Raw genomic sequence first — 15,745 nt, forward strand, 5'->3', positions numbered from 1 at the left:
AGTTTATGCGCTTAACATTCACTATTCTGCTGTTGGATGAAGGCCGCGCTCTTTACAGCAATCATTCCAGATTTTCTGACTAACGCTCAGCGCTGCCTCACAGTTCCAGCCTGATTTTAATTGCAGGTGATGTTTTTTCTCTCCCCATTGATATATTAAAAGAGGAATATGCCCTTGTAATTAACTAGACCTTTCATGTTAGTTTTCAGAATAATGATTATTAACTTGGAGGTATGTGCAATGGATGATATCGCTACAGTTAACAGTCAGGGCAGCGGGAGCAATTGAGTGGTAAGGAAGTTCTAACTCTGGCCTCACACCCGGAGGAATGTTGTAATCCCGCACATGAACAGCCAGAGTTTTTGTCTGGACTGGAAGGATGCGACGCGGCAGTATCAGTGAGATGGTTGTAACAATTTGCCGGAAAGGAATCGGCTGTTAATCTGCCGAGCACCTGAGGGGCGAGTTTCTCGAAGTGTAAGGTCTTGTTGGCTTTTACAGCCTTACCATTCCTACCGCTTAGAGCGGGCACGTAGGTAATTTTCCCGCTATAGGCGCTGGAAGGCGGACACTAATTAAACCTTGGCATGGACAGAGTGCATTCCTTCATGCGTCCCATGCACAGCGCCATTGGTTTCTCGCTTAGGAAAAGCTTTATTTAATTGCATCTCTACTGCTTGATTTCCTCATGGTTCTCATCTCACAGTGATTACAATTGCTCACTGCTTTTTAGATGTCATGATGAACAGAATTACGCAATGGTCGAATGCAATCCACTGGTCTCCTAAACCAAAGGAAAGAGAGGCTATGGTAGCAGAGGAGTCCGAATGCCACTGACGTTTGCCAGGCAGAGCAGATGACCAACTCATACCAAAGATACAACCGACCATTATGTCGAGAAGCGTATTGGATCAACTTGGTTGGTCTTTCTCCCTTTTATTTACTGAGGTGTTCACCTGAACCCAGTGTGGGCAGCTTGCTGAACACCTATACCAAACCACCCGCATATCTGAGCATCGCGGTCTGCCCATCTAACTGCACATCCAGGAAAGCTATAGATTGACGGCCGGCCCTTGGAAGTGTAGCCACGCAGTATCCCTTACCTTGGTTGGGTTGCCCTGGCACCGAACTGCCCGGATACCAGCCTGGCCGGGTACCCCATGCACCTGTCTGACCGTTCAGCATCCTTAGTTTATCATACATCCCATCTGCTCCCATCTGTTGCTTTTCGCTAGCCAGGTTGCGAAGGACTCGGTTAATCGATGACACCTGAAAGCCAATCAGCGAGTCTTCTTAAATATCTTTCCGCTCTTAAAGTGAACAATTTCAACGTTGAAATTCACAAATATGTGCGATTAGTCCATGCAGTTGTCTAATTGAAATAAAATCTGACTACATATACAAGAGTTATAATCATCTAATGGTTCTAATCGATATTAATTGAATCAATGAAATGCATTTCGTATGATAATTCAGTCTCTATATACACATGCGTAACAATTTGACACAGAAAGGGTTCATCTGCGTTCATATCAGTAAGCAGAACAAAATAAAATTGATCACAAATGTCAATAATCATGTTTAATTAACATATACATATTTAAATTGGCACAGCCTTGGGAATGGGTCTACACGAATTGAGTTCGTGGGTCTGCATCGCCAAACTCAAGAGTAATGTTGAAAATAATCACTGTGATCCCGATCACAAAGTCTTTGCATTTTCGCTGGATTTAAATAATTCCGCTTCCTAGCATTGCATTTTTAAAATAGCTATCGAGCATTCATTTAAATTCCATCTTTAATGGCCAGAATCGAAGAGTTAAAATTCCGCAGAAACGTTCATTTAATCGATGCCTGAGGAGTATCGCGTTTGTCTCCATGGTTGCAGTCCTCTTGATAATGTAATCACACATTGTTTTTTTTGGGGGGGGGGGGGGGGTTGAAAAAAAATGCTTGAGTCAATGTTGCTCAGTGCCAATAAATAAAGCCTTCCCTCCGTTAAATGTGAATTAAATGTTTTACTCACACTTGGTATATTGTCGTTAGTACAGACCCCCTCAGAGAGCAACCTGTCTCGGATCTCCCAGGCGAAAATCGACGGACACTCGCGTTTATATTGAGCGATCTTCGACACAACTTCAGGAGTCGCTACTCTCGGTTTACTGCCTCCGATTGCTCGCGGTCTGATGGATCCAGTTTCATAATACCTGCCCAGGATTTTACTGACACAACCGTTGGATACCTGGAATTTAAAAAAAAGCAGATCTATCAACAAAAGAAAGTCTTATAAATAAAATGGCTCTTTTTTTGTTTGATAATATATATTTATATAGGTATATAAATATAGTTAAACAATGTTGAGCTTACTTTTCGATTATCCACTACTTGGACCTTTGCATCAGCATGGGTCTACAATACAAAAATATACCTTAAATGGCAATGGGAAACGTACCAATATTGCATCGAGAATTTCTGGCGCGTGCCAAAGTTATTTTTTTTTAAAAAAGTTTCAAACTTAATTTTTTTTTGCATCAACATTGGGTCTACAATACAAAAATAAACCCTTAAATGGCAGGGGGAAATCTTACCATTTCTCAATCATTTCAAGATAATTTCTTGCTTTTTTTGCCAATTGTGAAAGAAATTACTTTGAAGGTACGAATGCAATTTTCAGGAAGCATTTTTGGATTGTAGAAAACCCCTTCTAGAAAATGATTCAATAAGCTGATTGCATATGCAACGGTAACAGTTTGACATCTTGCATGCATGGTTCTTTTTGTTCTGTGGTCCATTTGCAATGAAATATAAAGATAGACTTATTAACTGAGATAGTTGTTACCTGGAGGATCCTGGAAATATCGCAGGGTCTGGCTCCACTGTGAGCAAGTTCCACTATTTTTTGTCTGGTAGAATCGGGCAATGGTCGACCATTAACAAACACACCGCCGAGCTGATTCACTCCACTGTGACCTAGGGGTAAAGTAAGAGCGAACATGTTCAGCGGCCGAGACGGGGAGAGGGTGCGCTCACTGAAGCCCCGCTGCTCACAATGCCAGTCGTTAATCCCGCCGGCGATCCCAATTGCAAAAACAAGACCTGACCCATAAACGCGCTCTCTCGCTCGAAACACCAATCGAACCGGAATACCTTACGAGTAGAGAGAGCGTCGGGAGCGCTCACAAATCGCCAAACCCCGAAATAAGGGCAATAAACCACTCGAGCCAGACCCTTGCGTGGCAACAGCCAACAGAAAGAACAACATTGCTTTTTTTTTTGTTGCTTCGCCAAACCGAAGGAGGGGGCTCCCCAATCGAGCAACTAAACCATTCCTCTTAAACTGACAATGCGAGCTCAACTGAATCCAATATTACAAATAACACGTTATCTTGGCGAAATTACAACAGCTGTCCGCCACACCAGAAAACAAGTCATTCTCTCTGCCTGTTAAAGACAGGAAAAGGTCAGTAATTGTAAGCTTATGGAGATTCCGAACCTGAAACTCAGGCTGTTAACCGTGTCCCTGGAGGAAGCTCCCGGCTTATGGAGAACCTGTTCTCCTCTCCCTGGGAGCGCCTGCTAAATTGGCTCCGAAAAGCCCAGCCACTTAGCCATAAATAAGCTCCGAATATAGGAGGGAAAATGATGAGCTTTGCTGACATTTGTCTCGAAAATCAAGCGAGCTGCTCGTCAACTTTGAGCTTAATTTCTAGAAATAAGCGGAAGTCTCCCTGGATAGTGCACGGAAGGATAATTGAAAAGATCAGCCCCAAACACTTGTGGCAGACATGTCACTTTATGACACTGTGCTACTTTGAAAATCGGATCGTCACGACAAATAGTAGCATGATAAAACGTCCCTTTCTGTCCGCATTTGTATATCATTCATAGTGTCTTGCAGTTCACTCATTACCCTTAAAGGACGGCTTCATTTTAAGGTTGCCTGGGGGCTAGGCGCGATCACGATACCGGGGACGCGCGCCCTACTTAAATCAACACTGTTTAAAGATGCAGAAAAGCCAACCATTTAATATTTTTTCTTTTAAAAAATTAAATGCGAGGCCATGCAACATTTGAAAAAGCACATGCAGTACATACTTATAGTCCATTATCTCTGTCCGCTTTAAAGCCCCATTTGTTGATTAGAATCACGAGTACAGGGCTCCCCCTTTATGCCACTCTTACACCTGGGTATTTCTTTAGAAGAAATCAAACTAATGACAAATAATCCATTTTCCCCTCTATTAAAGTCAAAAGGACACTTCGGTGCTAGTTTCTCACAAATTTGAAATACGATAGTTGCAGTAATGATTTCCCCCCTAATTTTTAAAGAAAAGCATGATTCACATTCCATACACCCCAAACAGGACAACAATTCTGAAACAAGATTGACATTCTCAAAAAACAGCGATAGGTGTGAACCTCTTAAAACAAAACCGTCAGTCCAGATACCTGGAGAACTGACGCCCAGTTCTGTGTGGGAGTATCGAGTTCCCTATCAAAAGACAGGGTGTACATTGAACAGTATATCTTACACAGTCGAACAAATACTCCGGCCTTTGCCGCACCTCAACCCGCCCCTCCCCCACACTTCCACGTGTAAGTTTCCGGGTTTCATATTTTTTAAGAGAAGGACATGTACAAGCAACACCCCCCCCCCCCCCCTCAGAAAGGTACAGACTGCACTAGCCTCTCTACTGAGGCGTGGGGGAATCGCCCAGTGGCAATGATTATGCGCTCTGGATTCTATTGCGAGTCATCTAATACAAAAACATATGGTGACAATTTGGATGTTATGCAGCATATACACCCAGGAGTTATTAGCACAAAGCGCGCAGAGCCCGCCGCGACCTTTAAACAAACTAAAGGCTTCACCCGAATGATATCTCCTCAGCAATTCGTACAACAGCTTTACTCAGTCACACACACGTGCACATCACATAGGCACACACACATACATACACACATTTACACAAATACACATACATACACAGACGCACACAGACAAACATAGGCACACACGCATACATACATACGCATACACACATGCGCACACACATACACAAGCACACATAAATACACACATGCACGCACATACACACACAACCATTAGATTGAGCACAATCATCCGAACTTTTATTGACAAATTCGCTCTCAGTAATGCTATTTTGGGAGGTTTTAATTTATTTTAGCAACTAAATGCATGTTCCAAAAAAATACAGCCAATCAATTTTTATTAACTTTGGGAGTATGAAATTTGGATCAAATGTCTGCGATTAACAATCAGATAGAAAGCAATTGTGGAAATGAGCAGTCAGCGCGCGTTTTTCAAGAACCACATTCGAGTTTGCAGTGCGGTTCGGGGACAGAGGGCATGCAGAAATGAAGTGGTTCTTCCAGAATAGGTCCTTCGAGGTGACCGCATCTTCTGGTTAATTTAAGCAACTGGTAAATTCAGGTGGTCATTTCACTTGGCGTTTAGCACCACATTTATTGGCAATAAATAGCTGGTAACCCTTCGTTACACGGTCCATGTCTGACACTCACGACGGTTACACCCCAGCAATGCTAATGTTACATACTAACGCTGAAAAGTGCCAGTGAATGTCTGGCTGCTCGGCTGAAGCAGACGTGTATTTTATTATTAATTATGGAACCTGCATTATTCGGCCTTAACGCTTGAAGTGCTGGCCTGGGGGGTGGGGCGGGGGGGGGCGACCTATTCCTCACACATGTGAATATTTGGCATTAATTTGGTGATTCATAGAAGTACACGAAGCATCACTTACTGTTTTGCATGTTGAATTGTTACACCAGAGTCCCACGTGGCTTGTTTATTGTATTCTGATAGTAATAAAACTCTGCGTTAATCAGGGTAAAGTCACAGGCAGTCAAGGAAACATCTACAATCTCTGAGAAATCTGACTCTAAAATATTCTTCAAAGGGAACAATTTTAAAGAACGGATGAATAAACAAAAACATTTACGTTACGCAGGAGCCGCGGGCAGCCAAATGATATAAACCTTAAATACAAAACCATGGCTTTTTTTAAATGTTTGGAACTAATGCGCTGTTTTGAATGTTCGATATGTAACTGCTGCCCAGATGCAATAATATTTGAAACTTGCCTGAACCCTGTGTTGACAGTCTGTGCCCACGGGCATCTGTTTGATAATAGTTAAAGTCTTCCCTCTATGGAAAAAGAAAAAAAAAGTTTATTATGGCAACCTGACGGGCGTTTTAAGTAAGTATATTATTGGTGTAGTTTCTTGAAAGTCCCTCTTTAAACCAGAATTAGTATTGGATGGGTTCGGTAACCACCTGACCGTTTAAAGGTGTTTGGGCTGACGGGTCGCCGAAAGGCTGCCCAAGTATTACGACGGGGAGGGCTCCTTTTAAGCTGGTGCACCCATCTTGGGCAACATGCCCCCCCCCCCCCCCCCCCCGTATCTCACGTCGCTCACGGTGAAAACACCGGCTTGATTCAGGGACTTTGACAGATGCCCGTCCAGGAGTGTTTTGCCTACTTGCACCGGGTTCTTCCTTCTTGCATTGTAACATGCACACTGGTCTCATCATTCCGGATTCCTAATGTGTCCAATGTTACTGTCTTATAACGCCAGGAGCATGCGCGGAAAATTGTCTCCATTTTTTTCCATACTTTATAAATATGTTTAAACGCGGCACTTTGGTGTCTGGTTTAGGGGGCGCGCCTTATTGCAAACATTCGATGTTGCGCCGTACAGTATACTGTATATGTTATGCTGCATTGTTTACTTGGGGTAGCTCAATAGCACAGTGGGTCTGCCGGAGTGGGGGGGGGGGGGGGGGGAGTGGGGTTGGGTGCCCATCCGCAGACTAAGTTTTCTGCAACAGCACTCCTTCTCGCACTGTACTCCATAAACGCACTTTTGAACTTAGTTACTCTTGATTAACTTTCTTCCTGGTCTTTAGATCCTCTTTTACACTTAGGTATTCTGACACACGCTGTCTACCTCGCCTCAGTGCTTTAAAAAGTAGTAGCGTGAGGGGGTCAGCACTGATCGACAAAGGCTACAGAAAGTGAACAATGCTTTCTATTCTACTTACAGCCCAAACCCAGAGGGCAGCATCCCCCCTCCCCTCCCCCGCCCTCCTAGGCTCCCCAACCAGCAACACAGCGTCCAGCTAAACGTAGCGCACTCTTCAACTCGCACTCACTCAAGATAGGGGGGAACGACACTTCCTGCATCATCGAATACGTGTAGAAATTTTTTGGGGGTTTTGTTTTGCTATCCCCCCCCCCCCTCCTCCTCCCCACCAGCGAAATAAAACAAGTAATTTCTATGATGAGTATCTGGAGGTAATTATGTTGCTGGTATTGGGTTGTTAAGGGTTGTAAAAAGACACAACAGCTCTGCGGGACGCTCAATTGCCAAGAGACAATTACAATAAAGGGTCTATTCATGGGGGTTTCTGGAAAAAAAAGGGGGTACAATAACGAAATGGACCAGCTTTCATTTTCTTTTTACCTCCTTCTCGAAATACTTCATTCTGCTTCCTTCTACCACCAAAACTATAACGCATATTGTCCCCAACCTCTCCCCCACCCCACCCCCAGTCCCACTATTACATCTCAGCCGAAATTCCTGGACGCTCGCTTTTCCTCCCTCCCCTCCCCTCTTCTTTCTATTCATCACACACCACCGGAAAATAATTTATAGACTAGCTTTGTTATCTATTCCTCCGCGCACAAAAAATAAACTTCAAACAAACACTTTCTCCCAGCATGCGGACTTCCCTGCGTAAATATTTACAACAGCCAAGGGTGACTACCTGATTACCACAGAAATGAGCGAGCAGGAGAAGCCCGGCGTTTTAACTTCTCCTAAATGCAGCCAGCGCAAACCACCCCTGCCCGCCACACTTTCACAAAGGGCTTTCTCGCTTTCAGAAAGGGCAACGTTTGCAATTAACAAAAAAAACATTTTTTTAAAAATGTTTTTATTTTGTCTGTGGGCTTTTCGGCGGCAGCGGAAATGTTTTCCTTGTCACTAGGATTGCAAAGAGCAACGTGCCAGTCTGTGAAAAGTTCACATTCACACGCCTTATTAAAAAATATATATTTATATTATATATATATGTGTGTGCAAATAGCGTCCTGGTATATCTGAGGGCTAGAATGTTAAGCCGACTGTTTACTATTGTCCCCACCATTCTAGAGTTGAAAGCAAGTGCTGAACAAGCAGTTGTTTCAGAAAGGCCCAATCTAGGAGTCTATACTGTATCACCCTTTATGTATGTGCTCAGGGTATATGTATATATATACATATGCAAATATTAATATGTATGTCTAACAACAGACGCCAAATACACCAGATGCAATCTTATTCTATGTCAGTGCCGATTTGGAAGCAAACTGTCCCCTAATGCTCGGCGCAGCCTGCGCTCAACGCCGACCGAGACCACACGTTATGGAGTATTGAGTTCCCCATATATATATATAAACACACCCGTGAATCTCACAATAACGCCGCTCTTCCATATCTCATTTCCAGACTTTATTTTTCACCTCTATACTCCACATTCGGGATTTCTACAAAAACAAACGCAGCAAACTTATGTGCATTAAACAGACGTGGCATCTCCTTCCTACCTGAGCCGATCTTTCCTACTTTCTAACTGTTAAAGATGCGAGCAGCCTGTAACTGGAACACTCCTACACTCCTAGCCACAGTTCGGGAGAAATCCGCTCTGATTTTGTTTTTGTTTGAACGAGCAGAATTTCGAGGGTGTATTTATAATAAAAGGTGAGACGCTGAACAGGTCGGCCGAGCGCTCAATAATTTATTATAACACCGAGCAGTTTCAATCATATAGAGGGAGCTCTTCTTAAACGTTACATATCTTATTAATTCTTTTACGGCTGAAGAGAAATTTGGTACAACATTTTCGCTCTACATGACGAACGCGTATTAATGTTCCCCCCTAGCCGCCCCCCCAACAAATATATATCACTAACTGGGATGCCTCGTCAGCTAATGCTCATTTTAAATGTCCATTAATGTGTGTGTGTGTGGTTGGGGGGGTGGGGGGGTTGTAAATTAAAACGAACAAAGTTTGTAATACAGAAGGGTCTGGTTTGAAGCGGAGGGGAATATACTGACCGAAGGACTGGCAAGCCGAGCCGAGAAAGGAGCCCCCATTTCAATTAATTTATGTTTTAACATGGGCACATGCAGTTTGATGCTAACTGGTTGAGTCCATTGGTTCTCGAGGAGCTAAAGCGCTTTAATAGCTAGATATTTTTTAAAAGCCCAATGCTTGTGCAGAGTTCCATGAGTTTGAAACACTCAGTGCAAACGGCACTAATGAATCGGCTGATTGCTTAATTCAAACTGACACGATGCATCATCGGGTCATTGCATCTTCATCAAACAGCAAGCTTTGGCCTAAAGTGACTTATTTTACTCTTTCTTATCATTAATAAACATCAACTACTTAGAAACACGCAGAAAAAATGACATTAGACAAGCCCACATTGCAGCATCTCAAACACATTTCGCGTCGCCTCCCAGGAACGCCAGTTACATCTGCCTGGAGGGGAAATGAAGGGATTTTACTAAATTCTCTGGTGCATCGTTGAGAAAATTATTTATTTGAATGTTAAAGTCAAGGGATGCATGGCCGCCGAATCCGATTAAAATTAATCTGTGGCCATTAATAGAAGTCAAACAGAGACTAAACCGCTTGATGGGAACAAAAAAAAACAATCCACAAGTTAGGACGAGCGAATGGCTTTTAATGCAGCGACGGACAATTGGCTGAATTTTCACCGCGTTTCCCAAGGACTGTCCATCTATATATGTGCCCCTTTTCGATTATCCGTCTGCTCATTGCAGTATTGCAAAATAACCCTCAAATGATTTTTAAAACTCATTAAAATCTGTAATCATGTTCCACTAAATCTGAGTTAGATAATAAATCATAGATGGAAGCTAAAGGAAACTTATATTTCCCTTGCGATTAAGAAATGTTAAATAAGATGCCCCAAAATGCACTAAATTCAATGTAAGGAAAGCAAATAAACTCACCTTTATGGGGCATTCTGTGTCAACACGTCCAGCAAACAGTTAAGGTGGGATATGATGGGCGACTTTTTAGACTTGTCAGTGAATTATAGTTTCTCCACACTTAGAGAGAGAGAGACAGGGCAAATTCCTGCGAAGGAGACAGAGATTGACAATAAAATCTGCTGTCACTGAAGAGAGGGATTGTTGAAGCACGCGGAGATGGGGAGACAAGAGAAAGGGGGAGAAAGACAGTGGAGAGACAGAGAGGGAGGGCGAGAGGGGGAGAGAGAGAGAGAGCACACCTAGCTGATTGCTGATGGTGCTAGTTGTATTAATGTATGTCTGAATTCAGGAGGTGCGTTCGCCTCGCCTCCACTTCACTTCACTGGCCCATTAGCAGAGGGTGACCTTTGTCATCATCCGCAAGCAAAACGCTTCCTCCCTACGCCTCGCCAGAGCGGGAAATGCACTCTTTCAAACCCACTAATCACTCCACACGGTTTTAGGCATCGCATGCAAATGCACACAAATAAATATTTCCTTATGCAAAAGGGTTAGCGAGCATGCCGGGCAAGCGGGCGCACAAGGGAGAGTCCTCGGTGCCTCATTCGCCCTCCCGTGCCGGCTTGGGAAGGTTTGATAGACACACTTAGTGTACACACAAAAAATAAACTTTATCACAGGATTGGGTCAAACAACACCAGCGTAATGTGCGTGACCATGTGGGGTATATGCACATATACTAAAGGACGTCCAAATTTCGAAAGGCAATTGTATACGAATTGAACCTTTTTTAAGGACTTTCAGAAGGTTCTGTAAGAGCTGGAAGATAACAAAACGATTAAAAGTGTGAGGAAACACATGCTTTGATTATCACAGATATTAGATGGATGAGCCTAAGTTAAAATGTTTTTTCATCTCCACATTAAGACGACTTTTGTAGTCATTTTAAATACGCTATGACACGTGGGAATATATATTCCATTTTTAAAACTTCCATGGGGAAAAAAAAGCGCACACATTCGGCCCGGTGATGAATTAACACAAATGACCTATCTCTGGTAATGTTGTTCCAAATAAAGAGGAGAGCTCCCTTCCCATTGACAGCGCCGATTAAATACACATTTACTTTGTGGATTCGAGGCTCTGGTAAATCGGTCTGAAGTGTCTGCTCAGAAAACATTCAGAAACCTCTCCCACGCGCCCTTTGTTTGCCCCGATGTCTGTTATTAGCTTTTTTTCCCTGGTGGAAGTAATAAGTTAAACCTCAACTTTTTTTTTGAAGGAGATGCTCAGGCGTTTTGGAGAGAGAGGGGGAGAGAGAGCAGGGAAAGCACATTTCACATCCTACACACACACACACAAACAGAGCCTGTGCGTCTGATTTACAGCAGCTTAGTGCGAGCTCCATTCATTTTAATTGATAATTTCCAATAGACTGTGCCATTGCACTGGATGCCAGCAAATCACACGGAAAGTAGGAAAATGAACTCGCAGCTGACCACACACTAGAGCTACATTTGTTGATTGCACAACTATTAATGCACACCTCAGTAAACTCCAAAGCAACCCCTCAGCGCCTGGTTTGAAGTTACATAGGTAGCACCAGTCTCGACTCAGGGTGTCTCCATTATTTATCCCATTGGAATAGAACGTATGTGTGTGTGTGTGTGTGAGAGAGAGAGAGAGAGAACAGAACCAGAAGGGAAGAAAAGGCGGCGGGGGTGGGGTGGGTTGGGGGGGTGTTCACAGAAACGCGCAAAGCATAAAATGAAGTCGTGGATGCATACACTTGACTTCACTTGACATGTGAAAAGTGCTAAAAGTCAGAGCTCATCAATAAAGTATCTTGAAAGTGAATAAGAGCACTGACAACCATTGCATTCCTAACTAAAGTACAATGCGGAGACAAACGACTCTGCCAAATACTTTGCATCAGAGTGAAAAGGACGCCTCAATAGGAGCTGGATAATGAGCTGGCCAGACCGCCATGCACTGTCATCTCGAGTCCTGGCGAGAGCTGCCACTCTCTTCATGCCGATCCAACTCACTTCTCTCTTTTCCCTTCATCTATAACGTCAATATTCCCGGATTCCACTGGTATTACACCACCTCCCACCTTCCCCCGAACCTCTATCTTTATATATTTGAGGAGAAGGTTAATTCGGCAGGGGGGAGACGGTGGAATTATGAAAAAGGGATTGCATGTTTTTTTAAGGGGTGTTACAGGTCACGCTGTGACCGAGTACAGAGTTTTCCTGGGAACGTGGCTCTGTTGCAGCAGAAGTCTAAAGAGAGAGATGATGGTGGGTGGGGGTTGCCTTTACTGCTTAAAATCGAGAGTGTCGCTCGTTCTTTTATGGCGAAGAGACATGGCTCGCCTTAGAGTTCCTCACACACACTCACTCATATACACACTTTCGCACACTCACACACACTCACTCATACACACACATTCTCACACTCTCGCTCACACACAGTCACACACACACATTCTCACACTCACACACACATTCTCACGCTCTCACACACACTCGTTCTCACACTCGCACACACACTCATACACATATTCTCACTCTCACACACACTCATGCACACACATTCTCACACACACACATTCTCACACTCGCACATTCTCACACTCACACACACATTCTCACACTTTCTCACACACACATTCACTCATACACACATTCTCACACTCTCGCGCACACACTCATACACACATTCTCACACTCTCTCACGCACACTCATACACACGTTCTCACACTCACACACACACATAAACACATTCTCACACTCACACACACACATAAACATATTCTCACACTCACCCACATTCATACATACACATTCTCACACTCACCTCACACACACTCACTCATACATACACCTTCTCACTCACACACACACTCACTCATACATACACATTCGCATTTTCACACACACTCATACAAACACATTCTCACACTTACACATACACATTCTCACACACACACCCATTCATACGTACACGTTCTCACACTCACTCAAACATATACATTCTCACACACACATTCTCACACGCGCGCACACACATTCATTTACACACTCATACATGCACTCACGCACACTTACACACACTCAAACTCACACGCACTCACACACATACACTCACACACACAACACACACACACTCACACGTGAAGTACTTATTTTTGTTTTAAATCACCACTTGGGTTACACATCCTGCAGTCGACTGACTGCCTTCTAAAGTGCGGTTTTAAACCACCAACAGCAACTAAAGCACAAGATGGAAAGTATAGGTTCAGGGGAATATATTAATGTTTGCAACTAGATTGGGGGACCTGCAGTAGTTTTTTTTTCAAACCCTGGTTTTGCATTAAAATGAACGTTCACAATTCCAAACAGAAACCATGTCTTCGCTAACCGTGAATACGGATGGGACTGGAATGAGCAGGCCTCCACTGCAGCGCACAGAAAGTTGTCGAGTGGCTAATTTATTCCGAGGCAGGAGAGAAACACACAAAAACTCTTGTAAGTTTCGCACCGCACTTCAAGCAGAAACTCCACAGCCGCGACAACATTAACGTAACACAATTTGAAAAAAAAATGTACAAACCCGTTTCCTTGTTCTTTGGCAGGCGGAAGGTGTGGCTTCGAGAAAGCTTTTCAAATTAACTGGAAACAATTGTGCATTCCCAGAGTCTGATTATTGGTGAGAGAATCCGCCCCGCCGCTCTTTCTTTTTATATAAAAAAAGAAGGCAATTTAAAATGAATCTCCACCTTTTTTCTGTGTGTGTGTGTGTGTGTGTGTGGGCGTTCTCGATTATATTCGGTTCTTCTGATTAATTCTTCTTGCAACTGGTTGAACTGTAGTTGATTTTTTTTGGGGGGGGGGTGGAAAATAAAGCGCCTCTTCACAACAAACAAAGTTTTTGAAGTAAAATCGGTGCCTTCATAAATCCGCAGGCGGCGATGGTGGGTGTTTTTTTCTCTCTCCCTCTCTTGCGTTGCAAGCTCAATTAGCGCATTTCGGATTAGCACCCACTAATACGGGCCAGAAGACCTTAATCTTGTCGCTATTTCTCCCCGGGGCAAAGTGTTCTTTGTGGGCCCCGCGCGCAAAAAAAGAAGTTTTAAACACACATACACACACACACACACGCAATCATGCGATGGAAGCGAAATACTGAATTCAACTGACGTCATGCTCGGAGAGAAAGGGTTTTTATTAAAGACCATCGCCAGATAGAGCCCGGGACACATTGGCTATCATTGATTTACCAAGCGGTTAGGAATACAAACCAGCAGCCAATGGGGAGGCACAGCAGCCAAGATTTATGATTACAATAATCGTTCGGGGTGTAGAATTCCTCATCGAACTTTAAGACTCGATCGCACACCTACTTTGTGCATGAATATTTCTATATACACGCACAAAGCAGCCTGGACTGATGGATAGTTATATTGCTGTCTCTCAATACCTTCACCCTCTGAAGTACTTTACAGGAAAAAGTTATCAAAGGCTCAACTTTATCGTCAGCTTCTCCTCTGGGGGGGCGGGGGGGGGGGGTGAAGAGAGGGGAGTGGTGGGGTGAGGGGATGGGGAGGTGGGGGTTTGGAGAGGGAGGGTGTGGTGGTGTGTGTGTGGGGGGGGGGGTGGAGAAGGGGGTTGGGGGTGGGGGTTGGGGAGGTGTGGTGGGGGGTGGGAGTCACTCCTCATGAGGGAACAAAAAGCTCCCTCCCTCTTTGAGTTTGGTAAGAGGAACGGAGTGACGCCATTTTTATTGGAACATACTCTTCCCCAGCTTTTCATAGAGAGAGAGAAAAAAATGAGCTCTGAGGAGAGTCTTTCAATTTGCACTTCACAGGGCTTCTGCTGCGGCCGGGTTGCGTTTTGCAAAATGGCATAAAACATGGAGCGGATGGGTACCAGTGTGATTCGAGTGTGGATTGAATAATATGCAAAGCACAGGGTGGGTGGCGGGGGTGGGGAGGGAGGTTTAAAGAACAATATAAATGGGAATCTGGTGCCCAAGTTTTCTGTTATTTTTCACGGCCATACACTCACAGAGGGAGGAAGGGCGATTGCTGGAATGATTTTGCATTTAAGTAGGAGGGTCGAATTACACTTTTAAATTTGCGAAATAAATAAATTCGGCGGACGAAAAGGTCAATGAACTTGTCAAAAGTTCCTCATGTTGTTGTGAGCGGAGGGGTTCAAACCTCCATCTCCTAGAATACAAAGTGAAGAGGGAAAAGGGGGGACATGAAGGGAGGTGATCGTGCACTGCACAAAACGGTAAAACCCATCACGGAAACCCGGAAGCAGAGAGAAATAAAACTTCATCCACAAATGTCAAAATTAAAAGTATTTGATCACAAGCCCGCAAATAAAAAATGCAGCAGTCTGATGGAAATATGTTTGGTGCAATGATTGATATTGCGGTGATGATATGGGCATACAATGAAATAATGTGAGCGTTGCATTTTTTTATTGCGGAGGGGCCATACTGGGTTTCGAAACTTTTTTCCATTCTTTAATCAGAAGCAAAATAAAACGTTGCTTCGACCTCTGCCAAGAATGAGAACGTGCTTTAACCCTGCCCTTCCCCAAGCGGGAGAATCAACCCCAAAATTCGATCGCACACATTTGCATTTACATTGTCCACGAGTAACATAAAATAATG

At 43.7% G+C, this 15,745-nt stretch overlaps 1 protein-coding gene across 8 annotated transcripts in view; it reads right to left on the reverse strand.

Moving 5' to 3' along the window:
- LOC140384498 (paired box protein Pax-6) overlaps positions 1-15,745 on the reverse strand; it is a 33,559-nt gene that overhangs the window by 14,996 nt on the left and 2,818 nt on the right. For 2 of the 8 annotated variants that reach the window (XM_072466253.1, XM_072466254.1), the window contains 6 exons: positions 6,127-6,190; positions 5,787-5,841; positions 2,840-2,970; positions 2,368-2,409; positions 2,027-2,242; positions 1,104-1,269 (listed from right to left, as the gene is read on the reverse strand). In XM_072466253.1, the coding sequence (XP_072322354.1) occupies positions 1,104-1,269; positions 2,027-2,242; positions 2,368-2,409; positions 2,840-2,970; positions 5,787-5,796 (565 nt within the window). In that variant the 5' untranslated portion in view covers positions 5,797-5,841; positions 6,127-6,190. Of the gene's footprint in view, positions 1-1,103; positions 1,270-2,026; positions 2,243-2,367; positions 2,410-2,839; positions 2,971-5,786; positions 5,842-6,126; positions 6,191-6,525; positions 6,545-8,490; positions 8,548-10,071; positions 10,345-15,745 lie in introns of those variants that run through there. The other 6 variants (XM_072466251.1, XM_072466250.1, XM_072466252.1 and 3 more) reach the window with 6 other exon arrangements.

Source organism: Scyliorhinus torazame, chromosome 10 (assembly GCF_047496885.1).
Source record: "Scyliorhinus torazame isolate Kashiwa2021f chromosome 10, sScyTor2.1, whole genome shotgun sequence".
NCBI classification, from domain to species: Eukaryota; Metazoa; Chordata; class Chondrichthyes; order Carcharhiniformes; family Scyliorhinidae; genus Scyliorhinus; species Scyliorhinus torazame.